The following is a 26,577-nucleotide window of genomic DNA, read 5'->3' as shown; positions in this document are numbered from 1 at the left end:
GTAATACGCTATATTATGTTTTAACGAATCAGAAATTATATATTATTTAAATATATAATTTTAATAAAAAAACAGTCTTAAATTTAACTATATTTATTATATCAATTTTTGTTTACGTTCTAAATTACAATTAAAAAAGAAATAATCTCACGTTATACAATATTTACTAAATTTAAAGATTTTATTTTACATATTTTCAAATAAATGTAATGAATGAGAAAACAATTGAAATACAGAATTACAAGAGAAGAGCAAAACAAAAAATATGTTAGATACCGGAACCGTACCTAGGAGATCAATAACTGTGATGCTATTCGAATTGTATTTTTAGCTATTGTAATTCTGTTTCTATTGAGAAGTATAAGAGAATCAGTCCAAGTGTAATAAAACAATTTCTTATCATAATATTCTTCAAACCGATATGAGATTAAAACAAGTAATGGTTCTTCCAGGAATTATCACCATCATCCCAAATCTGACAATGCTGATAAATGTTATAGGCTACTGTGTTTATCGTATAATTTCACTCCGATTTCAAAATTATTCATTCTGCTTTGAATAGTTTTTTATCTTTAAATTTACAAATAAAATCATTTCTCTTAAAAGGTTTGAAAAGATAGCCATGTTATTTTCACCGTTAATTAATCTGGCTTTCGTTATAACTTTGCCTTTTAACAAATACAATTATACATTTGCAGAATTAAATTGTTTATGTATTCGTTGTGTTAAATATTTTATTATATTTTATAGGCCTAATATGACTAAATTACTACTCAGAATGAAATTACAATAAATATTACAAGATTTTTGGTTGGATGAAATTAAGCCGAAAGATGAATTTGTTTACAACTGAAGATAAATAATTTGGAAAATTGTTTGAATAGAATTACCTGGTAAAAACACTGAGACTTATCTTTATCTAGATTATATTTTAATTACAAAACTCGAATGATTGATATACATTTTTATGATTATGTTGAATAAAATAAGGAAATTATTGCAACCATTTTATCAGACGATATTCAGGAACTACGATGATAGAGCAAATAGATAAGAAACGAGAAAAAGAAAGATAAAACAGAATATCCGATGGTTTCGTGTCTTTAATTTACTTCTTAATGGATAAAAGTTGATAGTAGATTGAGTAACATTAAAGAATATTTTTCGAATGAAATGTTCAATAAAACTGTTTGAATTACATAAAATGAAATATGCCATATTAGCAGTTTTCAAAGTTTTTCCATTTCCAATCGATACTGATAAAAAATGTTTTATTACAAAAAAATAGTACATTAAAATATAGCACGTATTTATCTTCGTTTTGCAATTGAGAGTATTAATCATATGTAGACGTTACTGTCTTTCAAAAATATAAAACTTAATTGTGTTTTTCTTTCTTTAACATGAAGAAGTATTCCTAATCGTTTTCAAAGATTTTTCGTTGTTTGTTTCTGCTTCATTTAATTATCTATCTTGTTTTCTTGGCAAATTTTCAATTCGGTTGATGTTATTCAATGGTAATTTTCTACAAAAAATTTTTAAGTTAAAACTAATTTAAGTGTTATTTAGAGTGTTAAATATGAATGAAATTCATTTTCATTTTAAAAAATTTTAAAGAAAAAGCTTTTATTCGGTAAAAATTAGCTTTTTTTATATACGTTATCAATTATATATGTATTTTTGAATGATAAAATTCTCTGTTTCTATCTTCTCGTGATTAATGATGTTTGAACTGTTATTTTTATCTATAAATTCCCTTTGACAGCAAATCCGAGAAAAATTAAAATAAGATAAGAATAATCTATCAATTCAGGTTTATAGCCTGCATTTCATGTTTATTAAATATTTTTCTGAAAATTGAGATAATAATTTTCAGGTATCCGTCAAAAAACTTTCTAGTGAATAAAAAAAAATATATTTTAAAATCTTAAATAATGGAAATAATTATATATTAATTCAATCTATTAAATAACAAGTAACTCGAAGGTATAGTGAAAATAGACACATTTAAATACATAATTGATTGACTATTTCATAAATTCGCTAATACATCTCTAATGATCATTAATAAATAAGGATTTGTATTACTTAAACATTTTTTACGTCTAATGCAATTCGTAAAATTTGGCATTAAAAGAATAACCAAGACTTAATCCTATCTAATGTGATGGAATTTACAATGGAGATTAAAAAATATAGCAGTGTAAATCGAGCTTAAATTTTCTTGATGGCACCTAAAGCAATACAACTCCCCTCTGATAAGTAATTTCAGTTAGGGTGATTTGTAAACTACAACTTTTACAAACAGAAATTCACTTTTCCAATAAGAATTTGTTCCGTATGTCACAATAAGAAAGTCAATTTTTGGATCTGGTTTATAATTTATAATTATAAATAATTCGATTTCTGATACATCTTTATTCCAACATTGGCGACTCTTATCCTGGTTAGACAATCCAATTTGTTTCCAGGCCATCACTTTATCCGGAAACCCGACTGTCTGTCTCCTAGAGTTCGAAACGACAACGACAAGGACGTATGTGACGTTGTGTCTCGTCAGAATGGCTCCATTTACTTCATCAACAACAGTATGATTTCCAGCCGATATCAGTAGGCTTCTGTTTTGTTATTAGTTGCTTAACTTAAATATTCGATGAATTAATCAAACTTTTAAAATTATATTGATTGATGAGCTCATGTGTGATCACCTCTTTCATTAATAACTTCCTACTGATGATAACTACTTGTAATTTAAATGGTTTTTAAGTAATTTTTAATTATTAAATGAATCGAAGTCACAATCAAAACAATAGACAAAATTTGATTAAAATATTCTCTATAAATTCGGTATTTGTAACGTAATAAACATTGATAATCAAACATAATTGCAGGATTAAAAAAAATATGAAATGAAAAATAGTTACATCATCCCTGCGGTTTGTTCACATAAAATTTAATTAGTGAAAAGTATTCAGACATAAAATAGTTTTTATCAATAATGGTATTTGTTAACATCATTATTCATTAGCAGAAAAGTGAATGAATATAAAGAAGAGATAATTAATGCTAGATACAAGAAAATTAGATTAAGTATTAAGATTAAATATAGATTACTAACGAAAAAAATCGTTAAAGTGCTATACGTATATAATAAAGAAGAAAGACAAAAAAATGTTAAAAGAGGTCATATCAGAAGAAGTGAAAGATGATAGTATCATGAAATATATAAAAGATTAAATTTAAGTAAAGGAAAACATTGATGTGAATGATATATGAAACGAAAGTAAATGGAGAAATGAGAATAAAACTAGCAAAAATAAAGTATTATTTAATCATAAAATGAGAATCCAGATTTGTTCTAAAACTTCATAAAATTTTAATAATAAATTCAGTTATTTTTTATGTAATTTACTAATTATTTCACTTAGTCTCCCAAAGAGCACGAAACATTTAATAAGCATTTATTAGCAAAAGTTTCTCTAGAAAACCTTTAAATGATAACTAATTTATTACTTTATGAAAATTTCTTGCATAAAAGTTTTTCTTTATTTTTTTTAAATTACGTTAAATTTATTTCATTTTTAAATAACATAATTATAGATATTTTACAGTTTAAGATTTTTGACAAATAATGTAAACATCAATTTACTTCTTATATTAAACTAACGATTTTTCCCTAATTACTAAATATCGACTTGGCCTAAAAATTTGAGATAAAATTACAAAACTAATTTGTAAAAGGATATATAAATAATTAATGTCATAAATAGAACAATAAGGTGTTGAAGAACAATAACATTCGATACAATTATTAGTGAGGAAGAGGTCAAGACTGCGTGGAGAGTGATTAGTATTGTCAGAGCAGGTTATTTCACAGGTTGGATTAAGCTAAACGTAATGACAAACGATTCGGTTTCCTTTTTCGATCGATAAAAGTCAAAGTAGATTAAGAGTATCAAGTACTAAACTTAGAAAATTACGAAATGCAAATAAATGGAGCTTGAAAATACGGATTTAAAAAATTTCAACAATGACAAATCATAAAAGTTATATAAAATAAATAATATTTTAATTCACTAAAACATTTATTATTTTAATTACACATGTGGAATGCCAAAAAAAATTGTTGTAACATTCAATCGTATATTATATCAAATTTGGTATATTTGGCAAGACTATTTTCTGTTAAATAAAATCATTTTCTCATAAAACTTATAAATTAATTTCATAATTATCTTTTCTTTATAAAGATGTAGTTAATTAAAAGAAAAATATATATTTTATACTAAGACATTTTATAAAATTAAAAGTATAAAAATTGTCTGTTTCGATATGTTATTCGAGAAAAACTGAAATAAAGATAGTATTTTCTAAACATAATTTGAATGTAACTATGAAATAGTATTATTTCGATTTTTGCTACAAAAGATTTCAAAAAATGGTATTATGAATACAAAATAAAAGTTTATAGAAAGAGCTTAAAATATTCATCATCAAATGTGCTGAAGAGGAGCAAATCTCCTGACACTAGATTTTCCGCGAATAATTTCAACTTTTATTGGACTAAATCATTTCCTTCAATTTGCCCAGACGAAAAGCTGATTCACAATAGCATCGATTAGCAAGGCTGATAAAGGGAAAGTCGTCTGAACTATTATAAAAACCTCAAGACTTCAAATGAATTTAATTAGAAAGCCGAGATTGAAAAGTGAATTAATGAGGAATATTTTTCTCAATCCACTATAATTTTCAAGATAAAACTATTCGATGTAGAGTCTAAAACTTTAAAGCTTTAGACTCTACATCGTTGTACAAGAAAATGAAAAAAAGCTCCTTGATTGTCGTTTTAGTTAGTAGAATTATATTTATTATTGTTCTTGAATATAAAAAAATATTACCAATGAATTGTGTTTCAAAAATCATTTTCAAAATCTGGAATATTAAAAACTTTAGATATAAATCAAATAGGAATAAACTGTTAATTCAGATTTATTGCAATTACATAAAGAACTCTTGTTAACTGAATTTTCATTAAGATAAATAAAAGTTTAAAATATGATAGTCTATCATAATTAAGATTATTAAAAACGTTATTAAAATTACTTCAAATTGAATAACATAAATCGGTAGAAAATAATGCTAAGCACTATTTTAAGCGCTATTAAGACCACTAACTCTATTGAGGTCCCATTTATAGACACAAATGTAGAACAAAAAGTATTAGTAATGAGATGAGTCCCGGTCATGGCCGAGTATGCCTATGCGTTAATGTGGTTGTGTGTTTTTGGTATACTTTAAAAATAAATTATATTTAAAATTAAAAGTTTTATTAATTATTATTATATATTAAATATAATAGAAAATGCAAAATAGATTTGTATTTACTTACATTATCAGCATCGGGGTCGATCTATATAAATATTGGGGGGACGGGCCAAGACAATAAGTAAGAAAAAGTTCTCATTATCGGGTTTTGAGTGGATATACAAAATAAGATGTATTTGTTGTTTACTGTATACGTTTCTAATTTTAAATTTTGTAGTGTGGTATAAAATAAAAGTACAGGATGTCAGGAGAAAATAATTTGCTGGTACAAAAATATTTATAGGATATTTTCCTTCTGTCCCATACGGATCGACGCCCGTGGAGATCAGGATATATTTATGCTATTTAAATTATGATTTTAAAATAATCTCAAAGGATAAAGCAGTTCAAATTCAATTTTTAAAAATTATATTCGAAAACTATCAGTCGAAACATATTTTAGATTGTTTGGAGGTGTTGTTTTAAATTATTCGAATCATATTAATTGCAATTAAATGAGAAACTACAAACCAGTTAATTTTTTCCACAGTTTTTATTTTTTATGTTAATTTTTGTATTGTTGTAACATCAAACTATCGCTCCAATCATACATATTAATTAAAGTAGATTTTAGTGATATCTTGCGAACATTATAAAAGGCAAGCTCTGTTTCATAACACTCTCTCTCACATACTGTATATGTATATATACCGACATAAATAAGTAATATATATACTGTGTGTGTATTTATTTTATTAAAATATGTCTTCTAATATAATTTAATTTAATTTGCTTTTGTCTTACACTGTATTTAACAATCCATAGAATCAGTTTAGAACATCGAAGGAATTTAATATAACAGGCACAATGTTTCTCTATTCTATGTAAATCAACGTAGAAAATTAATTTCAAAGATTATTTGGTAACACGGGTCTTTGGACACTCAGGATAGATTAACTTAGAAGCAGGAAAAATTACTTCAAAAATTTGCATTTCCAAATTTTTTAGTTTTTTTAAAAAAACTTGAAATATAAATAAATTCTACAATTACTAAGTATAAGATGATAATATAAACTGAATAAATTTCTTTAGAAGAATTTAATCTCAGAATTTAACACAAAGAATTGCTAAGTAAACGTTTAATAAAAATTAAAATTGTACTGTTTATAATTCAAATTTTGAAAATTAATCTTAATTGAAGTAATTTTCTTTTTTATTTTATTGTCCATAATTATCACCACATATAGGTGTTTATATTAATATGGGTAATATAATTATTCTTTGAAAATTATTTTCAATTTAGAATCTATTTTTACTATAATCATAACCTATGTATTCGAGAGGAACAAAGTATTTAAAAAGTATTTTAACGTAATATTATTCAAAAATTATTTAACTTGTATAAAATACTGTTAAAATGTAAAAAAAAATAAATACAGAACTATTCCTAATACCTAAAAACAAGCTTTTATATATTCAATTATCTAAAATCGCAAAGATAATTTCTATAAAAGCTTTCAATAAGTTATATTTTAAAAGCATGTTTATTTGATTAAAAAAGCAGAAAATGGTCTCTTATTTGCTCTTAATGATATATATATATATATATATATATTTATAAATATAACAATAAATACTTTACAAAAACATCATTAATAATTAATGTATTACCCGCATAAGAATATAGTAGTATATTTTAAATTGATATTAACGATCTATTTTAGATAGATTAAACTGCATGGAAAATGAAAATGTAGAGAATAAATTGGATTTTTTTTTTTTTTCGCTGAGCTGCAGCACACCGATCGACGGCCGGCCTGATTTTGCCATTACTGGCGGGCATGACCTGCAATGGAGTCCGTTAGCATGTGCGGAGGATGAGAAATATAGTTTAGATTCATGAAAAATGATGAACATTTAAATGTGTTTTGAATTTTACGTAGCTTTTTCACCGCATATATATATAAGGCTGACTACGAAAAACTGCAAAAATGTAGCTGTGATTGATACAAACTCTAAAACACTATTGTACATTTTGTATTTAACATTAAAAATATATGTTTTCATTTCGTATACAGTTTAAATTGTTAAAGAAAAGCTTTTATCATTTTTAAAACAAGAAAATAAATTCGATAAATAACGCATATTATTACTTTAATGTATTTCTGTATCAATAAATCTGCATTTTTTTATATAATTTTTTTATTTCAAGTAATTTTAACCAATTATATTCGTATGCATTTCTCAGAATTTATGCATTTTAAATTAATTAAAAATTAAAATACTTTCAGTCGTTGCATGAAAAATTTAATGCAAGAATCATCAATCCTTATAAATTACAAAGTGGATCTACAGTAGATTGTTATATATTTTTGCATTTAATTTTTAAAAATCGCTTTATTTGATTTTCGAATTATTCAATATGGTAAGATTATTGGCATTTAAACTATATTTAAATGTATTAAAATTCTATTAATTTTTTAAATATTTTCTTTTATAATTAGCATAAAAAATGTAATTAATTTGTTTGTTTGAAATTAACTCGCCCATAAAAGTTATGCATTGTAAGAAAGTCCCATTCCATCAGTCTAGTACATGTAAAATAGAATCGATGAAAATTATAACAACAGTAACGGAACACAATGTAAATTCCATGCTGGTAAAGGATCGATCAAGCGTGTACCTGGCGCAGGTAATGTTCACATGATGCGACCAGATACTGCAGGCAATTGGCTGACGTCATAAGTACCAGCTGCGTCTGAGCAGGTGTGACCAAAATTGCGTATCAGGTTTTCGGTTGTTGAAAATTATGGTTTGTTATCATGTAAGACTGATGTATGTTAATGTAAAAAATATTTTAAATAATAATTATAAAGCTTGCGAGGAAAATAGAATATAATATACATAGTTTTATAATCTGTATATATTTGAAAAATTTTAAATTTTAAAGCTTGTATAACTCAGTACCGCACGACTATTACGAAACAAATTTTGTTTTATACAGCATTTAATACTTCTATATTATTGCTAAATATGAAAAGTATTCCGTTTTATATATATATATATTTGCATATCTAACATAATTAACAAAAGAATGTATTTTAAAATTATATAAATTAATGAGATAATATAGAAATATAACATAATTTTTTAGTTGTTTGAGAAAATCCTATGTTTGTTTAAAAACTATTAGGAGTAACGATAATTTCATCCAAATTATGAAAACAAAATTAAATTATATGCATATATATATATATAAAGTTAATTAAATAAAATATATCCTATAAATATTCTAATGGAATAAAACAATTAAAGAATCATAAAAAGAAAATTGCAGCTTTAAGATATTCGCTTTAGAATCTAAAATCATATAGGAAAAAAACGTTATACATGCACAGTCTAAATATTCTAACATAATTTACTATAAAATATATTACTGTTTGCATACTGAATAAACCAAAAGAAAAACAAATCTTATAATGCATCGTTAAGAATTAATAAGTGATATATGGGACGAAACATATTTAAATGAATAAATAACAACTTATTTTCAAAATCATCAATTTAGTGTAAGAATATTACAAGCTTATGCATAAATAAGCAATATCTTATCAATAGCAAATAGAAATAAAGAAAAATTTTTTAAAAAATGACCATATTTTACGTAAACTGAGATTACGAAAATAATGCAATTTATTATAGATTTCTAGAGCCAATTTTTGATTCTAAGCCAGTTTTGCAAGTCTATTTTCAATTATTAAATAGCAAAATACTAAAAAATTTAAATTATTTCACATTTATTTTAGTAATTTATGCAATATAATACTGCATAGTGTGTTCAGTTATAAATACCAAGTTAAAATATATAAGCTTTTGTAGAATAATAATTAAACTTTTAATATCTGATAAAGCATGAATATCAATAGTAAAAACAGACAAACTGTGGTTTCAAAAACATCGTATAGATGGCGTATATTCGAGTCATATAATGAAATTTAAAATGGAAAAAGAAAACAAAAATGTACACGCACACCCTATATTTATCTATATATAATTTATTTTCTAAAATAAATAAAATAATAAACAATTCTTTAATTCGCCTAATTCGACATGCAAAATAACGAAGAAGTCAGAAACTATATATATATATATATATATATAAATTAACCAATCGTCGATAATACAATTTCCCCTTTCAACCGGAAGTGAAGAGCGATCGGCTAGTGAAGTTACGTCACCTCACGTGATCTAAGATCGATAGTATTTCCTGGTTCAGAGCATCTCGTACTTCCGTAATGATTTATTCGATAAAACATTTATTAATTTGACGAAAATTCGGCGTATAAAGTAGAAAAGAAATATCGTTTTTACTTACGTTATCTAAATAGTAAAAAAAATACGATAAAAACTTACATTATTCCAGTACATTATCCACCAAAAAAAAAAATTCTCTCACAAAATAAACACAAACACTAATGAAAGGATATGGCCATTCTATTATGAATCTGGTGCATCTTCTTATAATGTTATTACTACCAAATATGAACAGTGAACTAGGCACTGGGTCATCCTGAGCTCCTTTCGCTTTCTTCTTAGCCATTTCGATATAAGGTGTTGTTGGCAGTTTTCCGTTACTTATATGGCCATATTTACTGATGCTCGGTGTCCTTTCTTTCGTCTTCTCAACAGTTCCAATGTTTTCTAAGCTGACTGCCGACAACCTGTCAGAAAATACCAAAACATAAGTATAGCCAGACGATAGTCATACTTCCTTCCACTTTAGTTTGCGTGACGTCACAAGCATCGATTGAGCATGCGCGCCGATCCATCGATCGTTTGGTTTACCAACAGAATAATTATAATTGTATGCGAGATTACAATTTTAAATATAAATAAATAAATTAGTTTTTTACTAAAATAATTTCAAATGTTAAAAAGATTAATTACTATTTTTAAACGGAATTTATTTATATTTAATTAGTTTGTCGGTTAATTACTTATAAATATAATTTAAATTCTTTTTTAAATTAGAAAAAATCGAATTGTGTAGATGTCGCTTTTTAGTGCCCTTTATTTATTTATGTATTTTATTTTATTTATTTATTTATTTATTTTGATTGATGGGCTTATTCATAATCGAAAATATCAAAACCTCTACTCGGATCTTTTAAGCATTCAGAAATTTTACTTCAGATAAATGTCATAAATTTTATTTTATTTTTTTTTATAAGTTTATGTATTTTGCGTGTAAATAAGTTTATTCGGATTCTTTTCCCTAGCTTTATCTGTTTCGTTTAATAGAACAAAACACGAGTAGAACGAGGCATGCGACTAAAATGAGCGGAACGAATAAATACTTGAAAGTAAATATTAAAAAAAAAGAGTGAAATCTAAAGAAAAAAAAGAAGAATCGCGTGTAAATATATATGCAAAATACACGTGTAGGAGTATATATATATATTATTTAAAAGTTTCCGAAGTGGAAATTTTCTATGGAGAAAAAAGTAATGCATATAGATAAGAAAATACAAACTCATAAGTTTTGCATGAAATAAATGAAGCAAGAATTTAAGAAATTAGCAAGAGGAAAAAAAAAGAAAGAAATGAACATCGAAAATCGATACTGATATTAAACACGAAAAAACATTCGGAGAAAAAATGCAGCAAGAAAGAAAGAAAGAAAGAAAAAACTAATCCGGAAACTGGACATAAAATATGGTAATATAATTCATTTAATCGAAATTTTTAAAACTTTTATTTAAATCTAGATTCTGACGCATTAATATAACTTTAGAAACGTAAAAATGATTTCTGAGAATTAGGAAGGGAAAGAAATGTTAATGATATATCTCATTAACATCTCTTTTTCTGTATTTTATGTGTGTTACCGTATGTCATAAATCTGTATATATGTCACCGCTTAGTCTATTATTTTTAAATTTGAAAACTTTTAATTTGGCAAAAGAATTAAATAAATTGGCATAAAGTCCTAAAATGAATTTTGTGTTATCGTCTAGCGTTTGACAGAAGGAAACAATTTTTTAAAAAAGAGATTTTTAGAAAAATAAAGTAGCGATTTATTAATTATCTTATCATTTTTCTAAATTTACTAATAATATATTTAAAATGTTCTTACTTTTATAAATAAATCTGAAAAACCTCAAAATAGAGAAAACAAATTTGAGTTAATGCAAGAGAGTAAGAAAACCAAATCAATGTGTTTCAGAAATATATATATATATGTATGTATATACTGTTATTGCTAGGTGACTTTTGTCTACATACTGTTTATATCTTGCTTAGGATAAACGATGTAACCAAAGATATCTTTTAGAAATAAGGGATTTAATATTTATATATACCTGATTTATATCCTGAGAGATTTTAGTCAGCTAGCGTCATTTATCATGACATTCCCTTAATAAAAAAAATAAAAAAAAATAAATAAATAAAAATGTGGAACATCGACGTTCGATATTTCTTCGCAGGTTAAGATATAAAAGCGAAAATAGAATAATGTCGAATTTTTATTATCTCAGATTTCACGTATACTGCAGTTACACATACAGAATTATTATTATTATTTATTTATTTATTTATTAAATAATTCCACCCGTTTCCAAAAGGGAAGAAATCCTAGCATGTAATTCTTAAATTAAAACGCTATAGTGTTTTAAAAACTAGTAAGTACCTGTTATAGTTATCCTCACGTGATATTGCTAATCACGTGATTATTCTAAACCGTATTTCTAGGAAGCCGTTGCCATGGATGCGTCTTGTAGTTCAAAAAGTGGTTAACCTGTCTACTTTCAACGTATCGATTTAATTTTTATATTTTCTTCTATTAATTCAAAACGATTTAAAACGACAAATTCACGCTGTATATATATATATATATATTTTTAAAACTAAATTAAAATATTTTTTATAACAATAAAAGATCCGTCGTATGGAAAAAGATATGGCAAAATCAGTGGATAATATTTTTAACTGGACATAAATCTTGAAGAAATTGTCTGCGAGATAGAATAATGAACTCCATCTAATGAGTTTGTGAACATGACTACTTCAGGGAAGTCAATAAAGTAGGAGGTGCATATACATGGGCGTAGGCGAATCAAATAGGTACTTCCTATTGGATAACAGTTCTTTTCTAACGGAAGTTACTGGATCACAAAGTTTAGTTAGATTTATGTGTATAAAAAGGATCGGAAGTATTGTTATAATACTGTTCACAATTAGTATGCCAGACTCTTTCAATCTAGACGGAAGCAGAGAAATAATCCTATTTGGCTTCTGATAAAAAAATATATTTTATACACGCCAGAGAATATTAATTTTGCGTAAAGTTTTAAAGTGTTTTTATGACTAATCTAGCTTAATTATAAGATATTTTTTAAAAAGATAGAATAATTTCATTAAACTAGAAAAATTGTTTTTTCTTCTTATACATATGCGAAACTACACCTTTCCCACTCAAATTAATTCTTTCTTTCTTTTTATTCTAGAATAATAAGAATGACGGAGATGTGACTTTAACAAAGGACATTTATTTTAATGAAATGCACATTCCAATTTCATGTCAAAACACTTTTTCTTAAACCTTTCGAAAAAATTTTGTTTATGAAATAAAATAACAGCTGCTATTTTCTCAAGTGTGAATTATAAAAACGGAATTCGGTTGAGATGACTACTCTTCAAATATATCGCTGTACAGGCATAGCTAATATATATATATATATATATATATATACAGTAAATACATTTATACAAAATTTATATATACATGTATACATGTACCATACATAAAATGCCGCAATAAAGATATTTTTTACGTACATTAAGATTTTAAACACGTAATTGTAATCTTTTTTCCTAGCAAAATTATATTCGTTAAGGCTTTTAAGTACTGTACATAACTATAACTCTATCGCATAGCATCCGTATTTATCAAGATTTTAAACATATAATCATAATTTTCTGCTAATCAATAACGCCTACGATTCCTGGATTATTTATGGATCTGGCTTTTTGAAAATCATCTAAGTGGGGTCAGTCTTCCCTCGTACACACCCAGATTTTTCTAAAACGTCTTTCGACAAAAGAAGCGAATTCGTCAAAAGACAAACCATCAAAAGCAGGTGTTCATCATCAAACCTTCTCTCCACGTCTGTACGGCATCTACTCCATATTTTTGGAAACATTGCGTAATTTATAAATATATCGTTCTTAAATTCAATAATTTCGTGTCTCTATCGATCTGACTTTTCTATAAATGTAGCCTTTAATATTAATCTTTTCACTACACTAAATAATTTCATCCACTCCAAAGCATTGTAATTATAAAATTGTATAAATTATGATAGATCTAAAATTAATTAACTCTCATAATTAAAAATACATCTTCTAAATTAAAATCTTTTTAAAAAAATATTAAAGTATTCTAACGTTTGAAATTCATCTACGGTAAATGGATTAAACGGAAAAAAGAGCATTTTTTAAAAATTTGTAATAATGTAAAATTAATACGAAGCGAGTAATTTAGGTTATTATCATATTAATTTTTAGAATTTAGATGATGAAAAATGTGAAAAATTACTTTCTATATTACAAATTGATTAATTAAAATTCTTCGATGACCTATAAATGTTATCCTAACATAGCACACAACAAAAATAATAGCACGTAAACATTAATTTTCCTTATCTAGATCTTAAACTAGATTACATTAATTAATTAAATTTATCACTACTAATTATGAATTTATTTATATACAACGCATAGAAACTATTGATGTAAAGAGAATAATTCTTTCTATTTTAACAATGTTATTTCAACAGCATGAGACAATTTGACTCCAACTAGCCTAGATAACTCGAAAAATTGGTCAAACATGTTTACAACTAAATACCCTATATTGATTGTTTTTCCTGTATAAAAATAGATAAACAATTACAATAAAAATTATTATTTAATAAATAATTTGTTAATTAACAATAAAGGAAATTATCTTGTTAAAAAAAATTAATTTTACTTTATTAATTTTAAATATGTATATATGTATGTATTACTAATATTTATATACAAATTACTTTTAAAATTTAAAATTTAAATAATAATCTAATAAATTTAAACATATTAAATTAAATAAATAAAAAATTTTATAATATAGAATCGATTGAAAGAATCTCTATACGAATACACTTGGGTCGCCATATTACTCGCATTATGCTGCCTCGTAATTTTATATATATAACTATATATAATACCAAAATTATAGTTGTGATATTATAATTTTAGAATTAATTCCATGTGCTTACCATTTGGTATATAATCCCTTTTACCGGTAGTCAACTTATGACGTATGAAATCATGTTTCGTAACGCTATCTTTCGTTCTTTACTCGCCCGTTCAGTGCTTTCAACCAACACTATAACGGATATGGACAGAACTGCAAATATTAGTCAGAAATGGAATGCCGGATTTTACGTTGTATTTCTATAACAGAGCCATCTAGTGTTATAAAACACAAATAATTTCACCTGTGACGTTATATCTCTTTTATGACGTCATAAAAAATCGCTTTGCCAGAAATTTCTTTCTTTATTTTTACTATTCGTTTTGTAATTAAAAATCTAATTTTGAAAAATTAACCAAATTGTGTAAAGTTTAAATTATGGATATTGATTTGATAAGCTTTAAAATTAATGAGAAAAAATTAGTGTTTATTGTTTATTTATTATTTGTTTTTAATCAATGTTAAGCGTAGCGGAATGGCTAGACATTATTAAGCAATGGCTCCTGTAAATCTGGTTTTCCTGCCAATTTCTTTTGTCCTGTTGGAAAGAAGCCACTTCCTTTGTCTGCGCTTTTGTATCTGTAGTAATGCTAAGTGTTTTTTTTTTTTTTTTTTTTAATACAGAAACTTATATTTAAGTGATACAAGTGCAAAATATAAAAGGAGTGGAGTAGGAAATTAGGGGAAATATTTTTTTATCTTAAAACTTTTAATGCATGAGTTGTTTGCAAATACTTTAATCGGTAATGTTTGCCAAATATAGTTATCTGCTGCAATCCAAAAATATAACAAATTTATATTTTATATAAATTTTTAGTATAAAAGTTTTAAAGTCGAAAATTATATTAAGATTTTTGTAATTTAATAATAATCTTGCTAATTAACAGAGGTGTTGCTGTATAATTTAAGTTAATCTGAAGGCTGAAGAAACCAATACAGATCTGTTTACCTAACTAAATTTTTGAATGGAATAATTATTCAAATGAAAAATTTAATTAATTTTAAAGATAGTTCATTAATATATTTATTATTTCTAATATTATAATTAATAGGTATTGAGGTAATTTTAGTTCAATTTTCATTATGTTACTCAGCAGAAACATTATTAAATATTTATCTGTTATCCATACGTTACACTTGGTTTCCTGTTATCATCATACAAACCAAACCAATTACTTTTATCATTAATGACATAAAATATTGGTTTATATTTGAGAATATTTTTGTAAAATTAAACTAAAATATTTTTCTATTATTTTATATAACTGTTGTATTTATAATTTAATAAACATAATATAATCTGTGTAAGTAATTAAATTATCTGTCTGGTTATCAAGAGTACAATTTTCCCAATATTAAGTAACTACTTTAATTTAATTATTTTTATTGCAAAAATAACAAATCATCCAATAAAATGGTGATAAACAAACATTTTCTAATTATCTACAAACTTAAAAATGTTTTGATAGTTAATAAACTTTGTTTATTAAAATTTTTGTTTTATTTTAAAATATAAATAAATAAATAATTTTATATTAAATTTAATTATCAGACTCAGCTTTTCTATATTAATTTTTTAATTTAATATTATTTATTAAGTATGAAAATTTAATTTATACGAAATCATTGAAATTAAATCAACTGTAAAAAAACAAGGAAAGAATGAACAATTTCGAATTTATATGTAAAACTAAAATGATTTTAGTCACGTGAAGGGAATGAGATATGGTGGTTGGTATAAGAAAATAATGAAGTGGGAGTCAATGGAGGAATAAAGAAATTATTGATCTTAGAAAAAGGTCAGAACCTTAATAGATAACTTTCTAAAGATGTAAGAAAAGAAGTAAGAATTCCTCTAATAAAAATATTCCTTTTTTTTAAATAAATTAAATTTAAATAAGAAAATAACTAATCTACATATATATATATATATATATATATTTTAAACACATTTGCGCTAAATTTAATATTTCAGAAGTCAGTACACATATCTACAACATTCGATAAGCTATTGACACTGGTAAAATTTTAAAATAAGATTCGATCATTTATACAGAGCTAATTATATATGCATATATACACTTACAACTTGAAGAGAATCAATGTTAATTTTAGTGACTGATCAGAAAAATGAATTGACTTTGAACTAAGTTATATTTAGTCAATTAAATAAATATCAATCTATGTGATGTGTTTGCATTGATTGTTACATCACATTTCTTTTTACAATATTACATGGACTTTTATTTGTTAAGTGATATATTAATAAAAAGAGTTTCTAGTAAAATGTAAAATATTTAATTTATACAATAATATATTTTTATTCTACTTTTGGAATTAATTTACACAGGAAAAAAAATTAATGTAAATAGTTTATTTTTACATCGAAAACCCATTTGTAATTTTGATATTGTTTACATTATTTGATTTAAAAAAATCTTTTAAGAAAATTAAATATTTTAAATTATATTGGTGTTTATTGTAAAGTAATACATTTATACATTTAACTCATAATCTCTTCTAAGTATCTACATATATTGTAAGTTGGAATATAAATGTATTATAATTTTAATAGACATTTTTATATGGAAATTATTAAAAATAATTTTCTTTATATTACATTAATTTTCGCATAAAATTAACATATTAAATATACTTTTTTTTAGTTTAAATATTTAAGTACATATACAAAGTAAAGTAAAATATACAAAGTGTTTGCCTTTCATAAAGCTAAAAAATAATAATTAAAATTTAAAAATTATAATTTTATAATATATTTAAATAAAATTAATTTGATATGCTAATTAATAAAATTAATAATAGAGTACCAAGCATAAATTTAAGGAAATAAATTAAAGTCAAAATACATTTCTCCCATTTAGATCCTGATTTTTTAAAATTTTAATATATAAATCTATAGTCTTATTCAATATTTAATCCTGTTTCAAATTAAATTTAAATTTAATTAAACATTTTAATTGTAATCAAGTTTATTAATAAAAGCTTAAACTTTTTAAAATAATTTAGAATTAAATATTAAATGCTTTTTAAGACGTAACTTCTATTTTTTTTCACATTTGTTGTTTAGTGTATATGTGTTTTTCCTCGTTCTAAGTCTGCATCATGGGGAAAACCCAGTTACACTTTTTTAAAATAAACACATATTAATGTTAATTTAATTAAAAAAATCATTAAATTTACAAATAAGATATTATAATACGTAAGATACATTTCAGGAAATAATTTTTAGCTTAAAAATCTATAAAACCCAAAGGAAAAAATAAAGGAAGAAAATTTTTCGTTCTATCATCGAATAACAGATGGAACTACAAGTCAAACGTCATGCGAATATAGTTTATTGGAGAATCCACAAGGAATTTCTTAGAATTAAATAAATTATTCATGAATGCATTTACACATTTCGGCACAATTGATTACGATATTTATTTATTTATATATACGTCCATTAGTAAAAGTTTTCTTATTTAATTTCTGTTCTTTTTTTTAAACCGAAAACAGAAATATAAAAGAAAATTATACACAGAAAAAATTCAGATAATAATTTACGTAATAAAATCTAAATTATATTATCTATTTTTTTAAAAAAAACACATATTATCAGGAAATAAATACATTTTTTTTTTCCTGGTGCTTTCTTCTTGACATATAGCAGATTCAGAAAATTCCATTCACTGCAACTGCTGTTGAGATCACAATAAAAATTTTTCAATTTTTGAAAAATGCCATAGACAGTTGTTTTGATAAAATTTTATTTTAAACAAATTGAATTCTGATTGAGTATTATCTATCTAAAAAACAACATTTGGAAAAAACGTTTTGTCTAAATCAAATACTTTCTCATAAAATAAATCAATCTCTCCTTCCTATCGACAGATGGCGTTGCCGTACAGGATATTTGGTGTATTTATAATACAAAAATCCATCGGAAATTATGCATATTTTATTAGAATTTACTTCCATTTCAAATATTAATCATTTCTAAAACTTTAACAAACGTATTAAAAGTCGTAAAGGAAAAAAAATAGAATATATTTTAAACCTATAAATAATTTATACTTCAGTTTTGGGAGAATGTTAGTGTGTCTGTTCGCTGCTCTTAAAATATCACTGTCAATTTTGCCTAGCGATTAATAAATGTTTAATAATATTAAACTTAAATTTTTCATTATAAATTATTTCTTGAATGTAAATAATTTTTTTAATGCATACGTAAGTGGAAAATAACTTTTATATATTGTTAAATTAGTGTTTTTATTCGTAAGTCAATCATACAAAATTACACTCGATAAAAATTAAATTATCAAAATAAAATAAATTAATTTTAATATTTAATATATACAAAACAACATTTTTCTTATTTAAAATTAATATAACAAATTTAAATTTAAAAAAATGAATTTAAATTACGTTCTTTTCGAGCAAAAATTAATATTAAATCATTCAGAAACGGAAGAAATTAAAAATTAAATTTTTCATTTATAAAATTCTATTCTTTTACATAATTCCTTATCTATTGTAGAAGTAATTCATTTTTTAATATTTTCAAAAGTTAATATATATTTTAAAAGAAATAAACGTATGTATATAATCAAATCGAAGCAGAGAGAGAATTTAACAATGCCTGGCAACCATAGATTTTCATCAAATCCTTTCGCAGAACCACTTTACATGAATCTATAGAAGTTCAAACTTAGTCGAACGTCTTTTACTTTAACAGCCATCTTAATCGGGTGGCACGAGAGAAGAGGTCACGAACCATTTTCTAAATTATGACACGTTTGACATGCCAAGGCACGAATCTTAATTCGATATTCCAAACAATAGGCACAACGTTCTACCTTTATTAATATTCGTTATACTCGAATTACATTTCATATACAATCGCGTGCATCAGCAGGGGGTGAAAGCTTGAAGATAATTAATTAAATAATTAAATAAAAATTTATTATGTAATTTTTAGGGGTTTTTTTTAAGAAGACAAGAAATTTTAAGACCCTCGACCATGGTGGATGTAAGACACCTTACACCTCCATGGTTGAGGGTGTGAGGTATCTTAATCACTTTTATTATAATTTATGGAAGTTTATCTTACTAGATTCTAGGGGAAGTGCCCTGTTTGCCCCTTCTGTCTTGTATATAATGCATTACAACATTACTTCTAATGTATATGCATTATCAATGCAGTTGTTGCCTATTATGTCGCCAATATAATTTTGAAGCTAGAAATAAAAATTTTTTTATAAATAAAAATAGTAAAATTTTAAAATATGTAAAATAAACGAAAATCTTCTGATTATTTTAATAAATTAGCGCTTATTAAACGGGATATTTATGCATTTATTTCAGTATTTACGCTATTAATATGCAGCGCATGTAATCTAGATCATCATTAATTTGAAACTAATTAGGAATTTGGAATATGATCCAAATTTTGTTTACTCGTAAGAATATAATTAATTAAAAATTTTAAAATATAATAATTTTTTATTTCGAGAAAAAAAAATTTTTAAATTGGATTTCGACTCTGTAGATTTGCTAAGAAATTCAATATTAAATTCTAAATGTAATATAATTCCAAGGGAAAAAAAAGCAATTATAATTTTACTTTTATGCGATAGTATTAATATAATAATTTTTATTTTAATTAAAATTATATTTAGAACATTGAAGTAAATATTTATTATAAGTAATTCTTTTAATAAAATTCATAAAGCAAGCCATAAAAATCAATTTAAAAAATTAATAGAATAAAGTTATTATTTCTGAAGTGTTTTCATTGTTGTTCATGCATCACTTTGTTAGAATTTAAAAAAAATAATTAAAATAAAATTATAATCTTAATTCTTTAATTTTTCATTGAATTCAAAAAATATTTTAAGTAAAAGAAAGTGATTTCATATGAGATCATTTGGGAAAATACAGGAGTGGAGAAAATGGGCAAGCGATAAGAACCTTTAAATAAAAAAAAATTCTAACACTCATATCAAAGGATATGATAATATAGGATATTATGGCCATTGCTAGAAATGGTCTACTCTAAATTGTAAAGATAAGTAACAGTTTGCTTAAATTCCATAAAATTTGAGTCGCTTTTTAGGACACGAATTGATATCAGTTATAGTCATAACGCATTTTATTAATATATATATATATAAATAGATTTGAATTCGTGTAAATTTTTACAAGTGCAAGACATCGCGTGTAAATTATAAAAATTGAAACTTGCAATTTTAAATATGGCGCCAAACATTACTGATAAAATGAGCAACATCTTAATTATCTAAATCGACTTATTTTCTAATTAATAGGATTAATTTAATAATTTATGTTTCATCGCAAGTATATTTTAGATATTTTTGTTAATTATTGTTATTTTATTGTATTCATTTATTTTTATTGGGTAGTTCATTCAGTTTGTTTTTTCATATTTTATCTTACTATTGTTAATTAAGGGTCTTGTTGTTTCTGTGGGATGAGATCTATCTAACGATACTTCCTATTGTAAATATAATGAATGAATAAATTAATTAATTAATGAAAACAGACATTATAAGTGTTTTAACTATAATGAATTTATGTATATTTCATTATTTCATATTTTAAAATATTCTTAATTATTAATTATTGGATACAAATCTATATTTACTTGTTACAAGAATTCTCTTCATATTTTTAATACTACCTTATTATGGTATAATACGTAACACTATAGCAAAATAAGAAATGGATATCTTATGTAATATATAACACAATATATTGTATTGTAATGCAATAAAGAATGTTATTTACCAGATGTTTTTCAAAATACTTTTTGCAATCTAATAATTTCTAATAAAGGTAGAGAGTATTCAGAAATAGATATGTATCTCCATACTAAATCGATATTGTCAAATCCAATAATAATCCGACAACATCGATCTCATATTCAGATATTAAACAATAATCATTGAAGACAGGGAAAAAAATTAATTACATTTATAAGGGTGCTAACTACTCAGAAATGACTATTCTTTATCTTCTGCGAAGAGCGTAACACAGTGCCGTGCAGTTTTCAAGCGCTGAACTGAACGTACTGTTGCTCATTTCCTCAATTATTTTATCGATTGTTTTCTCTTAAAATTTCTCATAATATTTGAAATCAAAATAGGCAAAAAGATCATCAAAGTCCGTGCCCAACGCCCAGATAAAGAAAGCAAGGAAAAAAGATACGTTGCGCTTCCTAACTTCCTGTATTTATCCATATTTACACGAAGAAAAACAATGAAAGTTATTATTAGTGACGTTTCTTCTAAATAATGTAAACAAAATAGAATTATATTTTAAGAGTCAAACTGAAAACGATGCCCTTCTGGCGTTATTCTTCAACATGTGACATATGATTTCCTGTTTCTAGTTGGCTTCAGTTAATAATCTTGAAAGGGAAATTACTCTAAACAAATCCTGGCTTTCATAACTCTAATCAGAATTTCTTCTCTAGAATCTCTTCATGTTATAATCTGAATCTAGCTTCATCAGTTTAAAGATTAACAACCATTTTACTGCTAAAATTATATTGAGATTATTCGGACCATCATCACTGAATTTGACGTTATAACTTTAGCATATACAACAGTTTCATTATTAATATTACTTTCTAGAAAGCATTAAACTTTAACAGGATTTTTCGAGTATTATATGTAGTATAGACTTACAAATCAAGCTGGTTTCGGACTATGTTGCACCATACAGTGTCAAAAGTATTATTGTAGTCTAGAATCGATACGGCATATAATTTCGTCTACTTAAATATTTAACAATGTAAAAACTACAAAAATTAATAAAAATTCGTATTTTTGTTATATTAATCAATCAATAAATTAATAAAATCTATCAAATTTCATTCTGTTTTAACTTTAAATTTATGCTTGATTTTTATACCATAACCAAATACCAACATATAGTATTAATATATATTATAGACTATTTATAAAATTTAATATCCATACAGAATATAAAATGAAGTACATTTCATTAAATTTAAATTTTAATTAAATATATTTATCATCACTGATACGCTTTATAGAAAATATTTCGGTTAAATATAATATAATTTATATGTTAAACTTAAGGCAAAACTTATCATAATTTGTGATTTCTTAGATGTAAATATATTAAAGAGATTTTAAGGAGTATTTCTTTTTAAAATTGGAAGAATTATAATTTCCTAACTCCTTTTCATTATTAATTTTCTACTATAACTTTCACATAATTGCAATTTTTTTATCGTAAATAATAACCTAAATTACATGTTGATAGTAGTAAGAAATTTATTTTCCTAAAAATTTTTATTCAATTTTTATAAAATATATACGATTATTATAATTAATTACATTTTAAGAACTCGTAAACTTTAAAAATCTTTTCATTAAAGCTAATTAACCTAAACAGCACTTAAAATAAAACTAACAATGACGAAAGCAATTTAATTAACTTATCGTGCTTCAATACGAAACTTGAAAGGGGTAATATATATATATATATATATATATATATATATATATAAAGAAAAGAAAAAATATATAAATTTTATTTTCTTTATATTTTCATATAAAGTACAAACCACCAAATCTATCAAGTTCGATAAGAAATTGTTTTCTATAGAAAATGTTTTTTATATATATATAAAAGGGGTTGTCGACGATCACGTGATACTTTTGAAGAAAATCTACGTAATCACTACAGTTTGAATTCCCAAATGCAATTTGACCGAAGATGCTATTGGTGGATTTGATAAGAGAACTCCGTTTTTTACTTTGAAAATTTATAGATAAGATTTTACAAATCGCATTATGACAATCGTCAGTAAAAAACCTCGAAGGCACCACACAGAAAATGTAGATGATAATATAAAAAAAAATAATAAAAAAAGAACTTTTAAATGCAATTTAAACTTGGTCTATGTTCTCATATTAATGGAAGAGTAGGAAATATTTAAACAAATCAAATATATTTTAGTTTGAAAATATAAAGCGAAGTACTTTACATATACAAGAAAAGAGCATTTATGTTTGTTCAGTAAGGACCCCTTACTACTAGGGGGAAAAAAGGTTTCATAATAGTGGGCTAGATAGAATTTTTTTCCTTATATCATATTGACCTGATGCAGAATTTTCGGTTATTTTTATATGGAAAAGCAATTTTTAATATTTCGAAATGGTGATTTTAATATCTACATTATACAGGCTTATATACTTTTAATGTTAATACAAATTTCTAAAGGCGAAGAGCCAATCAAAATTTCCAATATATAATTAACAAAATGATTATTAAACTAATTTATAAAACATTTATTACAATTACAACTGTTTTATGAAAAACACTTAACACGAAAAATTTCAAGACTTCAATTTAGTGCCTCTCTCCTGAATCAATTTAGTTACCATTAAATCGAGTTTGGCAGTAAACTGAAAAATCGCAAGTTATGAGAATTATATATTGTTTATTATATTGAATTATGTTGAGTTATATATAGGTACGAGATCTACACACAATGTTTAGTTTCAGTATATATGTTAGTTTCAGGTTAGACTAGCATTTGTAAGGTAAAATCGTACATTTAGCAATTCGTAGATACTGAAAAGTACTCTATTTGATTGTTATAAAAACGTTCACTGCAGGTTTTGGTAAAGGTATGGCGCAATATGGAGAGCGTTATATCGAGGTTTGACTATGTAGTATATTTTAACATAAAAATTACATAACTTGTTATAAAAATTTATAAAATAAATGTTCAAAAAGTATATGTTATTGTATAAGAAATCAATTATAACAAAGTTTTGATTAAAAATTTCTACTTTAATGCGGTATATTAATTTTTTTATTATTATTTCACAGTATAATCGAAACTTTTTTGAAAATAATTTGCTATTGATTATAAATTTGGACGGATGAACAGTAATAATCTTCGTTTCAACATTGATTCTAACAGATAAGCTGAAATTTGTTTATGCTTTTGAAAGAAAATTACTTACGATTTTTACTAAACGACAACGACTATAAAAAAAACCGGTATTGACTTTATCTTCAAAGTAAAATTGAAAATACAAAATTAAATGAATTAATTTTTTAAAAAAATAGTGAAATTGGACAATTGAAAAGATAAATAGATAAAGATATTAAAATATTGCTTTCTCTTACACTGATGAATCTGATAAACGTAAGCATTGTTAACTGTAACAAATGTCATTGATTATTGCGTAGCTGCTGAGTAATTTTCTGCTGAACGCTACACAATAGCGCTTTTTTGACGTCACATTTACGCTACTTATCGCTAGTTGCAACTGACCAACGACGACTGCTTCCTGTTCAACACATACGTCACTCATCGTTCAGCAGATGTAACTACGTAACAGCTACCGATTGAACTCAGTTCCAAGCTAAACGTAGCCGTTTAGTGCAATTATTTCGAAACTAAAAAGCTCAAATATGTTCTATAAATGTTATTTTAATAAAATTACTTATTTGTAATTTAATACTTTAGAATCATTCGTGTACACTATTACAACAATTTGATTCATTTTACATTTTTTTACTACAAAATATTATTATTAATAATAAAATATAAGAACATCAAACTGATATTATTGGGACGAAACGAATGCATTTTCTCATCCACTTGCTCATTTATTTGTCAGTTTCTATTATAAACACATATACAGTAAAACCTCTAACCTGAATAAAACGGAAACCTGCCTAAACGGAAAAAAATTCTTCGGAAAGGAGCGATTTTTTATGTAAAAAAAAGAACCTATTCTAAACGGAAACCTGCCAAACCAGGAAACAATATTCAGTACCGTGCGATTCCGGCTTACACAAGTTTTACATTAAGAATTGCTGTAGATTTTCAATAGAAGAAAACAACATTTACCATAATATATGATTTTAAAGTATAATTATTAAAAGTTGTTATGACAGATATTTGTATATTTCTATTAAATAGAAACTGATTTTATCAGTGTTATTTTAAAATTATGTACATCATTTATGCTCTTTTTAAATTTTCATGAATTACTTAATATCACTGAGATAAACTTTTGAAACTGTTATTAATAATAAATTATTTATAACTTGTATTTCAAAGAGTTAAATATTCATTTAATAATCAAAACATTTAATTTATGACAAATTTTTGTACGGTTTATTAAGAAGCGTTACCTCTTAAAACTATCTTTAAAGTAATTTATCTTATAAACCGTAAAATCTCTTATAAATTATCGTATAGAAAATTATGCAAAAGAATTACAATTTTCACAGAATTAATGCATAATATGCGATAAACAATATAGGTTTGTTGCACTTCACAATGCCAGGCTGCAATTTTTAATTATATTTTTTGAATTATTAAATTTAAAATATACGCTCTCCATCTCAAATTAGTAGTGTCTTACCCCTGTACATCATACTTTCCCGTTAGTAATGGAGTCGCGCCGGTCATAACTGCTTCCAGGGGAAAATTTTTGAATTAAAATAACGTGATTTCCGGTTTGTATCGGTCGTTCTTATGACTGGATGACAGTGGAAATTTATAGGTCTACAATTTTTTCAAATTGCAGCCTAATAAACATTTTGTAAGCATTATTTTTACAAGAATAATACAAGCAATGGCAAATCCAGAAAAATAACAGGAAGACTACCATAATACGAATATTGCTATCTCGTATCCTTTTAAAAATGTCCATATAGATTAAAAATGCGGACCAGTTACCAGTTTTAAAAACTAATTTAAAAAATTGTATATACAGTAAAACCTGCATAAGACGAAATCGCACGGTACTGATAAGTTTTTCGGTTTGGCAGGTTTTTTCTAACGTAGAAAATCGCTCGGTTTCGAAGAATTTTTTCCCGTTTAGGCAGGTTTCCGTTTTATTCAGGATCCGCTTTGGACAGGTTTCACTGTACTGTAGTTAAATTATGTG

General features: G+C 24.7%; 1 protein-coding gene across 1 annotated transcript in view; it reads right to left on the bottom strand.

Moving 5' to 3' along the window:
• LOC136979676 (voltage-dependent calcium channel type A subunit alpha-1-like) overlaps nt 1–26,577 on the bottom strand; it is a 445,853-nt gene that overhangs the window by 365,000 nt on the left and 54,276 nt on the right. Inside the window, exon 3 of the mRNA XM_067275717.1 lies at nt 9,793–10,025. Within this exon, the coding sequence (XP_067131818.1) occupies nt 9,793–10,025 (233 nt within the window). The remainder of the gene's footprint in view (nt 1–9,792; nt 10,026–26,577) is intronic.

The sequence above is a fragment of the Centruroides vittatus genome, unplaced genomic scaffold, assembly GCF_030686945.1.
Source record: "Centruroides vittatus isolate TY-2023 unplaced genomic scaffold, ASM3068694v2 contig_630, whole genome shotgun sequence".
Lineage (NCBI taxonomy): Eukaryota > Metazoa > Arthropoda > Arachnida > Scorpiones > Buthidae > Centruroides > Centruroides vittatus.
Note: the sequence above shows the minus strand (reverse complement) of the source record. Positions and strands in the feature narration are given on the sequence as shown.